The sequence below is a fragment of the Typopeltis vanoorti genome, chromosome 12, assembly GCF_054136105.1.
Source record: "Typopeltis vanoorti isolate ZY-2024b chromosome 12, IOZ_Tvanoo_1.0, whole genome shotgun sequence".
NCBI lineage: Eukaryota > Metazoa > Arthropoda > Arachnida > Uropygi > Thelyphonidae > Typopeltis > Typopeltis vanoorti.
Genome location: NC_143560.1, coordinates 138,724,569 through 138,741,007, shown reverse-complemented (window position 1 = coordinate 138,741,007; position 16,439 = coordinate 138,724,569). Strand labels below are relative to the sequence as shown.

Here is a 16,439-nt window from a genome sequence, read left to right as displayed (position 1 = left end):
CAAATTTATTACAGCAGCATTTGTGAAGTGCTTTTCTGTCACGTGCTCTCCAACTTTTCTTCCCTTTCTCCTGGGACTACCAATGGTAAGCCGCTCAGTTTCTGCTGTGTATCTTCGTTCTTCTACTCTGGGGTGTTGATTTACAAATCTTCAAAAACAGTAGTTGAGTTGCATCTCCCATTATACCATGAATTTTGTAAAATAGTCCATTCTGTTCAGTTTCAGGGATTTGTATTTCACTACACAACGATTTTTTTTTTTACTATGCTGAATAGTCAGGTAATCCTTAGTGAAACTACTCAAAATAAATATTTCAAAGGGTTGACAAATTGCTGCATATTGCCAACTGCGGTGATTTGGTTGGTCTCATATGGAAAATGGTTGGATATCTTTTTCCTCTTGAAACTCGAATTCCCTTATTTCCAAACAACAAACATAAACAGACTGAAACTTGCGAAAATAATGCATTTGCCCGGTAGTCTTAGTCGCCTCATGTAATCCGGAAATAGGAATGGCACAAATGAGCAGCTGTGAACTTATAAAAGGAAAACTATCGATTTCGAGTCCCAGTGCTACTGCTGGGTAAGAAACAATGCTGCTGGTACATTTTTCTGACCTGCGCTGCTCGTATCGAGACTTTGAAATGCTACACTTATTGAATTTGATGAGATTTTTATTATGTGGTTACTCATAATCTTAAATCCGAAGTTTAATGCGGACGATGTGATAAGCATGTTTGATTAATTTATTACGAAACCTTTCTAAAAAGAATTTTAGTTTCTTAATTTTGAGGAAATGCAATAAACAACTTCGATTTGTTTTTAAAGTTTTTGAAATAGTAAAGTACGAACTGTTTTTTTTTTTTTTTCATAAACAGTCGCTTTAAAGGAATGCAGTTAAATCGAAGTGGTTAGCGATAGACGAATAACCTTTCATTTCAGTTTTGTAAGCGTTATTATAGGTCAGTTAGCGAAGACTGACTATCGTTTGAACAACACTGCGAACAATAATTTGAAGTCAACGTTAAATTCAGACCTGCGGGGAATTTATCTGCAATGTTCACGATGCTCCGCTCACGACATCAGAGGCCTGTTTCCCCTTATTAAAAACGTTTCTGTGTTAAAATGCACCGGAAATCAGCCGATTTCGTTTTCTTTCCTTCCCGTTCCTCCTTCACCTTGCTATTAAGATTCTTGATAGCCCTGAAAAGGGGATTTTATGACATCTTACCTAACATGTTGTTATGATCCCCGGAGGAGATAAAAAAGACTCCAAGGCTAGGTCAGAGCTCATTGGAGCGAAAGATGCGTTACGGCAGTTGAAGCTACAGTTCGTATGCTGCAGAGCACGTGAGCAGGCGAGGACAGCTTCTAGAGCGTTAGCGCTGAAGTAGTGAATTGTGTAACGACGATTTCTTGACGAGTTTTTCTTCAAGCTGCACGTTCCTAAAGGCACCTGAAACATTCCTCTATTGGCCGTGCTGCTGGACGTCGTAAAGGGTTGTTTTGCGTTGATTCGGTTCCTGCTTGTAATCAGCAAAAGGAAATTGTGCAGCCTTTCTATCCGAATTCTTCCTTCCCGTTACATCGACACCTCGAGGCATCTGGGAGCACAATTAAGAACATTACTGGCTGGAAAAAAGCGCAATAAAATATAGACCTCTTGCCAAACAAGAGACGGAAGTGACAAGAAATGCAGGTCTAGTTGTGCCTGTAATGTTGCGTCACAGTGCACCAGACAGCAAGTCTTACTGAAAGAGGATTTCTGGCATTTGAGAATGCCGATTCCGCTCCACAGAGTACTGTGGGAACAGCCGAATGTCCACACGATCAGACAGCAGATATTTGGCGTCAGAAACACAACTTACTGTACATCTGCTCCCTGCTAACCTCGGCAAAGAACTATAAACACATTTTAGTGTGAATAATGTGCTCCATGTGGATTCTACAGCTGTTGTTGTTCTCAGGTGAGTGACCTCTAGCGTTCCTAACATGTACTACTGTAATGTTTTTCTTTTCTTTCTTTCTTTTTTTTTTCGTCATTGTCTTGTGTTGTCCCGTCAGGTGGAACGTGCAGGTTTACTGTGTCCTTGAAAAGGTATTTGCCCCGCACACAACAGTAGACAGGTCTCATTGACATAGGAAACAGTGCATTGCTGCATTCTTTTTTAATATTTTAACTACAGTATAATCTTTCTCTTTCTCGATATTCTGTTCTCACATTAGCAGAGTTACCATGACATTACATTATGACATAATGATGTCAACTACAGAGCGCATGACATTCACCAGTAAGTATGTTAGTTACCCGAATTACCAAAGTATCACCTGCGACAAACAGAACAAGGAAGTTATGCTAGTGGCTTGAACTCGAAGCGATAAATGTAACAGGATGTTAACAGTGATTGGTTAGAGGCCAGCAGTCTACGTGTTTGCCAGCGAAGATTTTCTATTCATTACATAAGTTCGAAATAAAATAAGATTCGCTTTTCTCGTCTCAGTTGGCTGTTTTATAAGCTTATTAATATTTTTTTTTTATTAATTAATGGAAAGGAAAGGATCATTAAAAAAAAAATAACATCAAGGAAGAAAATTTAAACCAGAGCTTACAGGATCATAAGAGCAAATTTACATTAGACGGAAATTGCAGTTAATTTAGAGATTTACAAACATTTACGCAGTTGTAATAATATCTTTCCATTTCCTATCCCCCGCCACACAAAAAGGGATTTTTTTACGCTTATAATTAATAACGGCAATTTTGTTACATTGAAAGATGTAATTACTTGCTTGAGAATATTGCGCTGGTTGTTTAATATTAATACTTGCCAATCTTGTTTAGTTCAGACGAGATTATGTAATTAGCTGAAAATATAATGGTGTGTGTGTGTGTGTGTGTGTGTGTGTGTGTGTGTGTGTGTGTGTGTGTGTGTGTGCGTGCGTGCGTGCGTGCGTGTGCGTGTGCGCGCGCGCTGCAGTGATTTCCTTACTTGATTTGTTTAGAGATGCTTGAAAATGCCAACTCGATTTTCTCATTATATCTGACTATAATTTTTATTGCCAAATTGCGTTTCATGATGGCATTCTTGAACTTCTTGAACACTAATATCATTCATTATCGCTATTTAAACCAGAGCAATTTTTGCATATGTATGAGACATAATTTTATTTTTCCTAATTTTGCCACTAAAGTATTTCAGTCAAAACAAATTTTAACATTTAGTAAACCTAAATGCCAAATATAATGCTTCCTTGGTTTAATTAATTTAATTTCTATTAGGTGTATATATTCAAATCGTTTTACCCATCAAAAGGAACTTTAAGGGGATTTAAATGTTTCATTAAGCAGTCGTGAACTTTGGAGTTCTAAATTTACGAAACCTAAATTTATTAGGCAGCAGAAGACCGGCAGGGCTAAAGAAGCATCTCGAAAGCAATCACTTTTAATTATTTACATACGATATATATATATTTTTTCTATTATCACACACACACACACACACACACATATATAATATTCATCCAAGCTTGATTTGCTTCCTTAGTCTTAAGTAAAAGACTGGTTATATTCCACTAATTCGAGCCCTACCCAAGGGCCTATGTGTTGTGGAAATACTTTCTGAATATGAATGCTGTTCCGAACAAAGCGGCCTTTTGCAGCTGCCCGATTTTTAATCCATCTAACTCGAGTGCTTCTAAATGTTTTTTCAGTGTTTTAGGGATGGCGCCTAAAGCACCTATTTTATGGGAACAACTTTAGTTTTCTTTTTCCAGATTCGTTCAACCTCGACTTGCACCTTACAATATTTTGTAATTTTTTTAGTTTCTTTGGCGTCAATCATCTGACTATCTCTTGGTACTGATATTTCGATAAACTTAACACCCTTGTTTTCACTTTTTTTCAAACACTGTTATATCGGGTGTATTACATTCTAAGCTTTTGTCAATCTGGATTTAGAAATCCCAGAGTCTTTTAGCTTTTTCATTCTCAACCACTTTCTGGTGAATTAGATACTTCAAAAAAGTATGGGTCTTTAGATACTTCAAACCCATACTTTTTACATAAATGTCAGTGGATTATCTTAGCTACGTTATCATGCCTTTTACGGTACTCAATGCTGCACCCACTTATGATGTGGTCTTCCTTTTCTTTGCACAGTCTACATTTACTGTCTTATTGAGTTGTTTGCATTTTTGCCTTCATAACGTTGATTTTAATGGCCTGTTCTTGTGCTGCAAAAATTATGGATTCTGTTTCTTTCTTTAGTGTTTCATTTCTCAGCCATTGCCAAGTCAAATTGCTGTCGGTACTCTCCTCTATGCTGTGAAGGTATTTTCCATGCAATGCATTATTTTTCCATCTGTCAGTTCTCACTTTTACTTGGTTGGTTTTGTATTCCAATTTTGTCTCCATTGGTTTAAATAACCCCTCTTTCTTTACCTCAATTAGAAATTTTTCTGTTGTTTGCTGCAGATAATCCTTCATATTTCGTTTTTCTTCTTCAATAACTTGCTTTACTTGTAATAATCCTCTACCTCAATCTACCATGCACCATGCCCTCAATGCACCATGCCCTCAATCACTGCGAGGATTGAGGGCATGGTGCATTGTCATTACTGTATTTGCCGGCGCATAAGAAGCACTTTTTTCCTTTGAAATTAGGTCTGAAAAACAGGGTGCGTTTTATACGCCGATGCTCAGTTTTTTATTACTTTTATTTCTGGAAATTTTCTCTGTTCAGAGTTCCGCGATTTCTTTCTTGATTCCTTGCGGTGTGCGAGAGCATTCCAGTTACATTAGTTATGTATTCCAGTTACTGAAATACATTCTAGTATTCCAGTTATGGATATATAACATTTGGTCTAGGCGCCCTGTTGAAGAAGCCCGCCCTGCTAGTATGGGATCAGTTTCGTTCTGACAGAACAGATGTTAAAAATAAATCCGAGGAATTGAAAACTCAGTTAGCTCTAAATCCCGGAGGTCTAAGTAGTCATCCTCAACCTTTAGATGTCGGTATTAATAAACAATTTAAGGGATTTATGAAGGAGAAGTGGAACACTGCATCCAGATGATTGCTGGATGCAGTCTTCAGATTTTGAGGTTAGGCCATCATTAGGCCTAGCATTTGGCAAGTTTGTGAGTGTGTCAACGCTTCATGGGATGCTGTGAAAACTGAGACAGTGGCTAAATCATTTATAGAAGTGTGGCATTAGTAATGCACTGGATAGTACAGAGGACAATTTGTTGTATGAGGACTCAGAGGTTTCAAGTGTCTCTTATTTAGCTCTTGAGATGAATTTGGTTCTGACGAAGAAGATTAAAAGGTAGGTACTCTTTCCTAGTTAGATTAGGTATATGGCTGAAAGTAGACGTACTTATTACTTCATATTTGAAATACTGTAAATTCATTATAATATTCAATGATAAAGTTTTTTTCCTAAAAATGTGTACAAAAAAGGAGCACCTCCTTTTTTGTACACCGTCTCATACGCCGCAAATACGATAATTATCGAGTTTTTCGGTCTAAATCTTCCATCTCTAGCTGGGTCCATTCAAGAATGCCTGCTGAATATCTCAGAACAGGTATGGCCCAGGTATTAATCGCTTTTATCAAATTTCCAGCATTAAGCATTGACTTAAGGAATTTTCTTAATCGTCTTATGTATTCTGCTCTAGTTCTTTCTTTGATCTTATTGTGCAGAATTTCTGATGCTTCTAAAATTCTCAAATATTTGTAGCTATCTTCGAATTTTATTGCCTTAATTTTTCCACCATGGAGCAGCTCGATTTCGTTCAGATCTTCAAACTTTCCTCTTGTTATTCCAGTAATTGCACATTTGTCTAAGCCAAAATCCATTGATATATCTTGACTACACAGTGTTAAGCAATGTTTCAAGTTCATCCTCTGATTTTGCATACAACTTCAGATCGTCCGTGTATAAGAGATGAGATATCTTCGCACTCTTTTGTGCAGTTTGATAACCATGAGCAGTTTTATTTAAAATTCTAGTTAAGGGGATCAATGACAATAGGGGAGATAATTAGTCTCCTTGAAAGATACCCCTTTTTTATGTTTACCTCTCCAATTTCTTCTCTATTTAGAACCAATATTTTTTTCCAGTTTTTCATGCTTGATTGCAAAAGGTTTTGTACGATTTCTCTAATACCGAATAGTTCTGTGCATTTTAAAATCCAACTATGAGGCACAGAATCAAACGCTTTTTTATAATCTATCCAAGCCACATGAAGGTTGGTTTTTCTACGTTTGCAATTTTTCAGAATCATTTTATCAATCAGCAATTGATCCTTTGTGCCTCTTGAATTTTTGCTGTTACCTTTTTGTTCAATTGGGAAAAGAGAATTTTCTTTAAGATAGCTGTATATTTTATCAGCTAGTATGCCTGTGAATAGCTTCTTGCAAATCGATGTTGAACGAATCTGGCAAAAGAAAACCAAAGTTGTTCCCATAATAATAAATGCTTTAGGCGCCATCCCTAAAACATTGAAAAAACATCTAGAAGTACTCTAGTTAGATGGATTAAAAATTGGGCAACTGCAAAAGACCGCTTTGTTCGGCACAGCTTTCATTTTCAGAAAGTATTTCTCACAGCACATCGTACACGAGCCGTGGAGATACTTCGGGAGACCGAGGATAGTAATTGAGTCTTGAATGGCCACCACGCTCCTTAGATATCAACCCCCATAAGAACACGTTTGGGATGCAAAAGTATACAATACATTAGCCCTACCGGTCTTAATGTATGGAAGCGAAATCTGGACAATAAAACAAAAAGACAAACAAAGATTAACAACAGCAGAAATGAAGTTTATGAGAAAAACTGCAAAGTATACCCTATTTGATCACAAAAGAAACGAAGATATTATGAAAGAACTAAACCAAGAACCAGTAATTGAAAAAATTAAAAAATATAAACATAGATGGATGGAACACGTTCAAAGAATGAAAACAGAAAGATTACCAAAACAAGCCTTAATGTACAAGCCATTAGGAAAAAGAAAACCAGGACGTCCTCTTAAACGATTCAACGATGACTTCTGAGGCCGAAACAGGCCATACTAGGCCTAAATCCTTGATACGTATGATGATGATGATGATTTCTACAACTCATAGGCCCTTGGGTAGGGCTCGAATTAGTGGAATGTAACCAGCCTTTTCTTAAGACTGAGGCTGAGGAAGCAAATCAAGCTTGGATGAATATTATATATATATATATATATATATATATATATATATATATATATATATATATATATATATATATATGGAAAATATGGAAAATACCTATGTAAAATAAATATTGAAAAGGTGGAAAATATCTTTACAGCATAGAAGACAGCTGACAGCAACTTGACCTGAAAATGGTTGAGAAATGGATTGGAAAATTTGGTTATAACAGCCGTAATTGCCCACCACAACGGCTGAACTTGCAAATCGGGTCCATTAAAGCGCAGATACACAGATATATCTAGAAACGGTGGCAAGATGTCTACACAAGTAGGATTACACGCCCGAAAGCCTGCAGTGTTCATTCCTTTACCCGCAGCTCATTGTACAGCACATTTTCAGTGCTGTTGTATCCATAAAATTTGTACAAGATGCCAGTGGGCTAATGTACTCTTTGCTGATAAGCTTTGTGTTTGTGTTTCCTCCGATTCTAGACGACATTTGATCTGCCGTGAAAGTGGTACTGCTTACCATTGCGAGAATGTTTTTGAAAGGGATAGATAAGGCGACCTGGATTGATGTGTGGAGGAATTATGCTTAATGGACGCACGGAGCTACAAGTGTTGGTAAAAGGGACTGCGACTGGTGAAACCAATTTTAAAGGAATTTCTTCAACGTCATTTTCGACTGCTTCGTGGTGCTGTAAGCGAATAATTCATTTTTATGGATAACAATATCACAGCACATCGTACACGAGCAGTATACGATGTGCTGTGGAATTACTATCCTCGAGGAATTACCTCGAGGATAGTAATTCCTCTAGTATAGACCGAGTCTTGAATGGCCACCACGCTCCTTAGATATCAACCCCCATAAGAACACGTTTGGGATACAAAATGGAGACTTATCCTTGCTCTGAAAGAGGAGTGGGTCAGTTTGTCTCAAGAACTCCTAAATCACATGGTGATAATCATGATAGCACGTTGTGAGAGCTGCATCGTAATTTGGGGTGGGCATATTCCATACTGAAATGTTTCTTCGCATAATTTTCTGTTAGCATTGTACATTAATTCCCTAACTTTGGAAATTTGTAACTTTTGCCAAACACGTATTATAATTTAATTTGTACAAATTTATAACACTTTTTTGTGTAATATCATTTATTAGTATGCTGGCAATAAATTTATGTCCACATTTAATATTTTCATATACAGATAAAAATATAGTTCGTCCTTAGCTAAGGATTATCGTGTATAAATGGTTGTAGTGACATGAGAGATTTAATTTGAGTGCAGTCCTCTCAGTACAGGATGGTCTGAGTAACAGGCAACATTTCTTACTTTCAATGTTTCTTACATTTCTTACATTTCATACTTTAGTCGCCTCCGTAGCGCAATTGGAAGAACGACGGTACATTGCGCCCTTCGATTGGAATAGGCCTAAGTTCGATTCTCGTCACGACGGGAGAAACTCACCTTCGATTGAAATCTGGACGATTTCAATCGAAGGTGAGTTAGCCGATCTCATACGGAGGTAGCAGGGTTTTTTCTCCCGGAAACTCGGGTTTTTCATCCCGCATACAGACAAATCGGCCCTTCAGAACACACGCAATTTACAGACAAAAAATACTAGTTGTGGAGGGCGATAGATGGCGTTGATGGAGATGATTCGTAGTAGAAGTTCGATGTAGTGGTTGAGACAGTTGTAAGTATCCTCCCGCGATGAGTCTTCGGACTCCTTGGAGGTGTCAAAAATATTAATAATACTGATAATGTAGATTGAAAAGTTTCTTCGCAGTTAATGTCTAAACTCTACTTACTCTTTCAAGGTAAGCAGAATTTCTCTTTCAAGGTAAGCAGTAAATTCTACTTACTCTTTCAAGGTAAGAAGAATTTCCCTTACCTTTACAAGTTAATTAGAAATTAACTTTTTTTTTTCCTCCAAAGAGATTTATGAGATTTTTGCTGAAACTGTTGAGGCCAGAACGGTTTAAACACTCATCGCATAATATACGTATTACTTTGCTAACAATTTCATTTACTGATTCTCAAAATTTCTGGTCTTCATTCTGTAAAACAACCGATAAACCTGATGGTGAACTCCGGCAATGAAAGATATATAAGTGGCTTAGTACTAAGCGACCACCTACAAACTGCACTATCGATGATTAGTTGAATATAGTTATCACTTATTACTATATAGAATATAGTAATAAGGCCAACTCGAAATCCTGTTTTGAATTAATTAGATAGTTTCAACCCAATTGGCGTTTGTAGAAAGCAATAATAATTCTTCGTTACTTTTCTGCGTACAGCAACATAAAGTTGACGGTCCAAGAGGGATGTTTACATTTGCTCTTCGTTGCTTCGATGCAAGTACCAAGTTAAGTGATATTCGTCGTCTACTATTTGGTGGTATGCACACACACACACACACACACACACACACACACACACACACACACACACACACACACACACACACACACACACACACACACACACACACACACACACACACACACACAGTTTCAAAACCAAGATGATGGTGATGCAATCTTGGTGTGTATATATGAAAAGATAGTGGTGTTCCCATTTTTCTAGTGCCCTAAAAGGGAAACCTAATTTCTTAGCTCTTATTGAATGTAAAAAAAAAGTAACGATGGTTGGGCTATTTTTGTTAAGTGCTTATTCAAAATCCAAGATGTAACTTACGTCTTTAGAATATACGAGTGTATGTTTTAAGCACTTGTTCCACGAAACAGTATTTTTAATAATTAACTTGCAGTCGGCAATTTCTTAGGCTGATCTTTTTTCTTTTTTTTTTTTTGCTACAGTTATGTTATACAGTATATGCAGCTTGCGGGATTTGTAAAAAAAAACTGACATTTCACGTCCGTATGGTTACTGCTGTACCTCAGATGGTTTTAGCAACGATGCTTTTTGCTTGAAAAAGTGGTAGGTTGCAGATTCCCTTTCCACACAAAAATCCATGCCCAAGGCGGGATTCGAACCCGCTAACCACTCGGCCAACCAGGACGAATTTGTATTAACTCACAAAATAATTGCTGCTTTCATCCATATAATGTGTTGGTGTTAACGGAGTACTTCTTGAAGCTTGCAATGGAAGAAGAGCTGCAAAATTCAGTGAAGTTTAAAAAAATAGGTAAAAATTAGCGATTTGCACTTCCACTGATTCTTTGTCACACACACACACACACACACACACACACACACACACACACACACATGCACATATTCAAAAACAAGTGTGAATGTCACTGAAGTTGTTATACGATAATTTACAACTGACCTGCTCGTAACATTAGTGAGTAACTTTCCTATTAATTTAATTTTTACTTATTTTATTTTTTACTGATAATTATAATAAAGTACATAGAAATCATTTTTTACTTTTCAGAAGCAGAGTACAGAGACACAGATTACAAATCAAATATAATATTAACAATTAGAATGAAGAGAACAACCCAAAGTGGTTTCACTACATAAAACTGCTTTTGTTTCTCCTTTCGTTTATTCCCATTTAATGTAAACATATCATCTTACGTCAAGTATATCGAGGTGTTCTAATGTCACCGGAGAAGACCACTAAAGAACTAGATCTAGTATAACAGACAAAGAAGGGGTGGAGTGCAACTACAGTATTAACGGGGGTGTAGTGACATATATAAACACACCTCTTCTTGATGGCAATCGTAAAAAAAAATTACCTACTAACCTACCAAGTCACTTATTATTTAGAGCTTAGAATTTGAATGTCAAATATCAGGCGTCTGTGACAAAGACTGCATATTGATGAAATGAAATGCTTCGTTCTTTTGTAGAAATGGAAGAAAATTAGGTTCTGTGATATTAGAAGCTGCTGCACACACACACACACACACACACACACACACACACACACACACACACACACACACACACACACACACACACACACACACTGGATTAGCATCGAGGTAATGAAGACCATGAAGCATCTGTTATGTATGTATGTAAATAGGTCGTGTATTAAGGTGTGTAAAGTGAGCTTGCCATATAATTGGCTGGATAATAACCTACTTACTTTTAAAATTACTTCGTTTTTATCTTTAAAAACAAGCAGAGGATTAATTTCTTTCTTGAGAATGGTTTTCCATGTTATCAACCTTATTAAAAGCATTGCATGTGTTGAGAAATATAATACTTGGAATCTCGCTCCGGCCTGGTTGGTCGAGTAGTTAGCTTATTCGAAGTTTGATTGTCTTATTAACTCTTTGTGTAAAGGGCATCTGCAACCGTACCACTTCTTCTATCAGAAGGCTTCACTCCCAAAACCCAAGAGGTACGGGGCGACCATATGGAGTCAAAATGATGTCACAGGAATAACTAACTAACTAGAAATCTCGCATCAGTTCCCGCGTGTCTTGATTTGAATTACTGAAAAAGTCCACGTTATCTCTAACGAGCCGTAATGACCATCATTGGTAGCGTAAGCGCTATGAAGAAATGGACAAAACTCCCTTTTTATCGATAAGGAGTCATTATTTTGTGTGTGTGTGTGTGTGTGTGTGTGTGTGTGTGTGTGTGTGTGTGTGTGTGTGTGTGTGTGTGTGTGTGTGTGTGTGTGTGTGAGAGAGAGAGAGAGAGAGAGAGAGAGAGAGAGAGAGAGAGAGAGAGAGAGAGAGAGAGAGAGAGAGAGAGCTCGATATAATCACGCAGATTCGTTTGTTAATCGATATCAGTTGTGCTTGTGCACTTCGCATATTTCTGCTGTTCTCCGAAAGATATCACCAATAAGCGATATTCTCTTTAAACAAAATAAGTTGCCAATGAGAGCAGGCGAGTGATGCTCGCTGAAGGTTTAGTAATACAAATCCCTAAAAATATGCAGAATTTTTTCATCTCTGCGTTTTTTAGGTCCTTTTCTCTTATAAATGTTTTCTAACTTAAGATTAGTTTGCCTCTTTACACAAACTTTAAACAAACCTCTGCCCCATTATTTCATTCAGTCTTTAGAAGAAAGAAGAAGAAGCTCTTTTTCATATCGCGTGAATCCGCCAATTTTTTCAGATACCACATTTCTATTTCTTTCTTAATAATTCAAAACGAAACTGAAAAGCTTTCAGTGATATTTTATTATTGGTTGGGAAATATCTGATAGGTCTCTCTCTCTCTCTCTCTCTCTGTGTGTGTGTGTGTGTGTGTGTGTGTGTGTGTGTGTGTGTGTGTGTGTGTGTGTGTGTGTGTGTGTGTGTGTGTGTGTGTGTGTGGTTGCGTGCGCATTCGTGCCAGTGAGAACCGAGATAATGCATGTAAGAGAAGAACATCACCAAAGTAGTACGTTGATATTGGTAAATAATTGAGGAACTTATCAGATCCAGAAAGGTCATTTGAAGTCAGTGATTCCTTCCTATCTTTGTAGCACACTTTATTTGTTCCTAGTTTGTTTGATTTGTTTCATTTAGTTTGTTTACATTTGCACAATAGAACGAGGTCTGACAAATCCGGGTGCTGACCTAACCTCGTGCAGTTTCTATTTTCTCTCTTCACATCCTTCAAGGACGATCTGGAAGTCTGGATAAACTGAGCCGCGTGCTACAAACTCGTTAAATACAAGGGAGAATGTCCGTAATAGATACAACCGGATGTCATAAGCACATCTCGGCTTTTAAAATATGGGCCACGTCCTGGATGGGACTTCGTGTTGATCTTTGCTTAGAAATAATGGATTTTTAACCATCGAAGTGACCAGATTTCAGCAAAGAGCTTCTGTAACTCTGTGAGATAATCGACTGGATAAAAAGGGCGGAAATGCCAAGTGCCACCTCAGATAATAGGTGAGCTGACGTGCATTGAAAGCGATCTGTGATTACAAAATCATCTCGAAGGCTATCCATTAGTGTGTCTCTTGCGCATCTTAACTCATGTGCACTGTAATTTGGAAACGTAGGCTTAACTCAAGTGCGCTGTCCTATCTCACATGATATAGCCTTCCTAAATTTCCTAAACGCATCAAAGAAGATGACAGGTTTAGTTATGTCGTTATTCATATCGCCTTGCTACATATGAGAAATAGCGCTACCAACAGAATTCGAAGCTATCGCAGCTATCCGTTAACATAAAGCAGGAGATGATTAATAAGCCGCCATGGTTGGCCACCAGCATAAAACTGTATATTCGCTCTTCACTCAATAGGTCACCGGTTCAAATCCTACTGTGGTCATAGCGTATTTACTCGAATATAACTCGCCCTCGCGTATATCTCTAACCCCTGAGTTTACTTTATGAAAAAAAGAAATTAAAAAGCTTTCGCATATACCTCGCACAAGAAAAAAAGTTTGAAACTTGAAGAAATAGATAATGAATGCTGTTATGGCAGTTTCAGATCAAACGATCTGAAACTGCCATAACAGATCAGTTCAGATCAATTGAATTGAAGAGAATCAGCATTTCAACTTAATCGTAGGCTTGCCTTTGTCATTGAGTCGCATGATCTTTTGTTAATAATGCACTATTCATATGCATAGGAATGGAAGCAACTAGTAAAGGAAAATGAGACGAGGTTTAGGTTCTACAAGGAGTAGATGGCAGCCGGCGACTACGTCTTGATTCCGGCAAAGATCTGTTGTGAAACTTGATTTTGATAGCTTGGGACATGATTTCACCAGAAATAATTGCGAAGAGTTTAAAAAAGAAGAAAAAAAACGGCATCTCTTCTCTAATGCCCTGGATGGGAGCGGAGATGAGGTTATTTGGATAGATGGCTGTTTGTTTTAATTTAATTGCAGAAGCTAAAAATTCAAATATATCAAGTGATGAAGGTAAGTGCCCGATCGCGTAAACAACGTTGATAATTTAAAAATTTAAATGCATTTATTTTATAAATAATATGAGCAATTCTAAACTATAATGAAGATTCTAAATTATACTGAGGGTTTAATTATAAACGTCGATTTAATTTTTTTCCTTAAAATCCTTTAGTTTCCGAAAGTTCCCGAATATATCTCGCACTACGATTTTATAATTTCATTTTGGGGAAAGAGCGCGAGTTATATCCGAGTAAATACGATAATATCTGTGAATATCCTTAGGTGGTAGACGATTTTCATCGCTTAAGATGTGCTCCAAAATTGTCACATGTATCCGCAAGTCACGCTGCGTGTCCAGCTTAGCTCTTTAAAACAGTAAACCTCAAGTTATGTTGCTTTGATATTTAAAAAAAGCAAAATTGCTTGAGTCATTTTACTAAAAGAGTGCGGCTGATTCTAATATTGGACAGACGAGAATCGAAAGAAATCTAAATGCTAATCATCGACGGTTTTTTATGTTTTCTAGAAAAAGATTTTAATCTGATTAGCAGCATTTTTAAAGAAACACAGGGATTTTTTCTTGTTTCTGGATTTGAGATTCTTTTTGAGTTATAAAAAAAGAAAGGGGGGGATGTGATAATGACCATAAGATAAGTAAATTGTAACAAGTTATTCTGTCTAGCAACAAGCAATACTTTCACTATGTTTTGTATGAAATATTTTCCAAACTGACTGTTTCTGTGTTCTCCACAGGATTCCTCTGCTGTACAACCGCCTTCGACAGGTTTCTTCCTTCGTTTATCGAAGAAGATGACGACGAACCCACTGACATCGAAGTCTGGTCGGCGATCGTTACGTCCATGGCCAAGTGGAATGACGTGAAGCGGCGTAGAGCGCACAGGTCTCACGTTCATAGACGCGACGAAGAAGTCGTTTGTTACAATGTTTGGTGCTTTCGTGATGAAGGAGCGTTTGATTATACGGACACACTGCCCGCTCCTCCGGAAGTTATCAACACGAAATTTTTTTTGTACACGCGTAAAAACCCCGTCGAAGGAGATGTGTTGCACTACGAGAACAGCTCCACTTTGTATTTCTCGCACTTCAACGGAAGCAATCCCATCAAGGTGATCATTCACGGATTTGGAAGCAGCGGCCGTCGTGCTTGGGTGAAACAAATGGCGGAAGCTTTTCTCTATGTGGTATGTGACGGTAATGTATGTTCGTGCATGTCTGTTTACTTGCATTCCTCACAGGACATTAACAGCGATGTCCTATGAGTATGCAAATAAAAAATAAAACACACTAACACCCTTCATTTCCAAGGGAGTAGGCGCAATTGTTTAGCTAACTTTTGAAGATTGGGGAGTCATTTTCATCTTTAGCCAAGTTACAGACAGTTAGCTATAGATGATTTAATGGTGTTAAGGGGGGGGGAGAGTAGAGGAGACAACTGTGGCCATCTCATGCTCTCTAACACTATATACTATTATCTGAAATATTGTGAAATATACGGTATGCTTGACATTTTCTTTCGTCTATCCCATATATCACTGGCTCAAGAAACTGCAGGATATCAGTGCCATGTGTGAAGTACAGGTGAGGGTTGAGAAAGGATAAATTTATTGACATTTTTCTCGAACAGTTGCATGTTGTAGTTACTTGCGAACACTTTATGGGAAAGGCTGGTACAAGGGAAATAGTAGACGGAATTAGTGAAGAGCAGCTTTTGACTGAGGAGGAGATCTCTCTTTAAGTGTAGGTGAAGCATGCACAGAATTAGTAGCTAGGTAGGTGGGCGAAAAACAGATTCTGGAGTGGAAAGGAATGCCTACTTTTTTGAAGGCGGTGGGAGCTGTTGGTGCAATGTGTTTAGGGAGAAGCGGGAGGTAAATTTCAGTCCAATCCAAAGAGAGAGAGAGAGAGAGAGAGAGAGAGAGAGAGAGAGAGAGAGAGAGAGAGAGATTTGATCCTATCTAGTGATTTGTGTATTACTTTGAGTAAGAGTAAGTGAGCATCAGGAAAGCGACATTGTGTTTCGATGGCACTGGAGATGACCAGGTTTTCCTCAGCCTGTTGAAAGATAGAATGGAGTCAGTGTTCAAACCACCTGTTGCACATGATTTTGAAGCTTTGGATAGGGGTGAGCCATGCATAATATGTAGCAAGAGCAGGATGAAAGGAGTGCATTTTCATCAGCAACTTTATAAGTAGGATTAGTGGTGACTGCGAGTAGGTGGTTTTATGTATATGCCGAAGAGGGCACTTAATATAATCAGCTCTGAGGCATTGGTGATGAAGCTTTAAGAAAGAGGATGGATGCTATCCACAATGACATGTAGTGAACCACCAGAGAATTAGCTATCCAATTACAGACCGATGAAAGGCAATTTACTTAGCAGTCCTCATTTCCAAGCACGATGAAAAGTTCCGAAAATGTCA

At 37.8% G+C, this 16,439-nt stretch overlaps 1 protein-coding gene across 2 annotated transcripts in view; it reads left to right on the top strand.

Moving 5' to 3' along the window:
* The first annotated feature begins 1,331 nt into the window (after positions 1–1,331).
* LOC150101254 (pancreatic triacylglycerol lipase-like) overlaps positions 1,332–16,439 on the top strand; it is a 64,192-nt gene continuing 49,084 nt past the window's right edge. For both annotated transcript variants that reach the window (XM_090401130.1, XM_090401131.1), the window contains exons 1-2: positions 1,332–1,966; positions 14,751–15,199. In XM_090401130.1, coding sequence (XP_090257256.1) covers positions 1,927–1,966; positions 14,751–15,199 — 489 coding nt within the window. In that variant the 5' untranslated portion in view covers positions 1,332–1,926. The remainder of the gene's footprint in view (positions 1,967–14,750; positions 15,200–16,439) is intronic.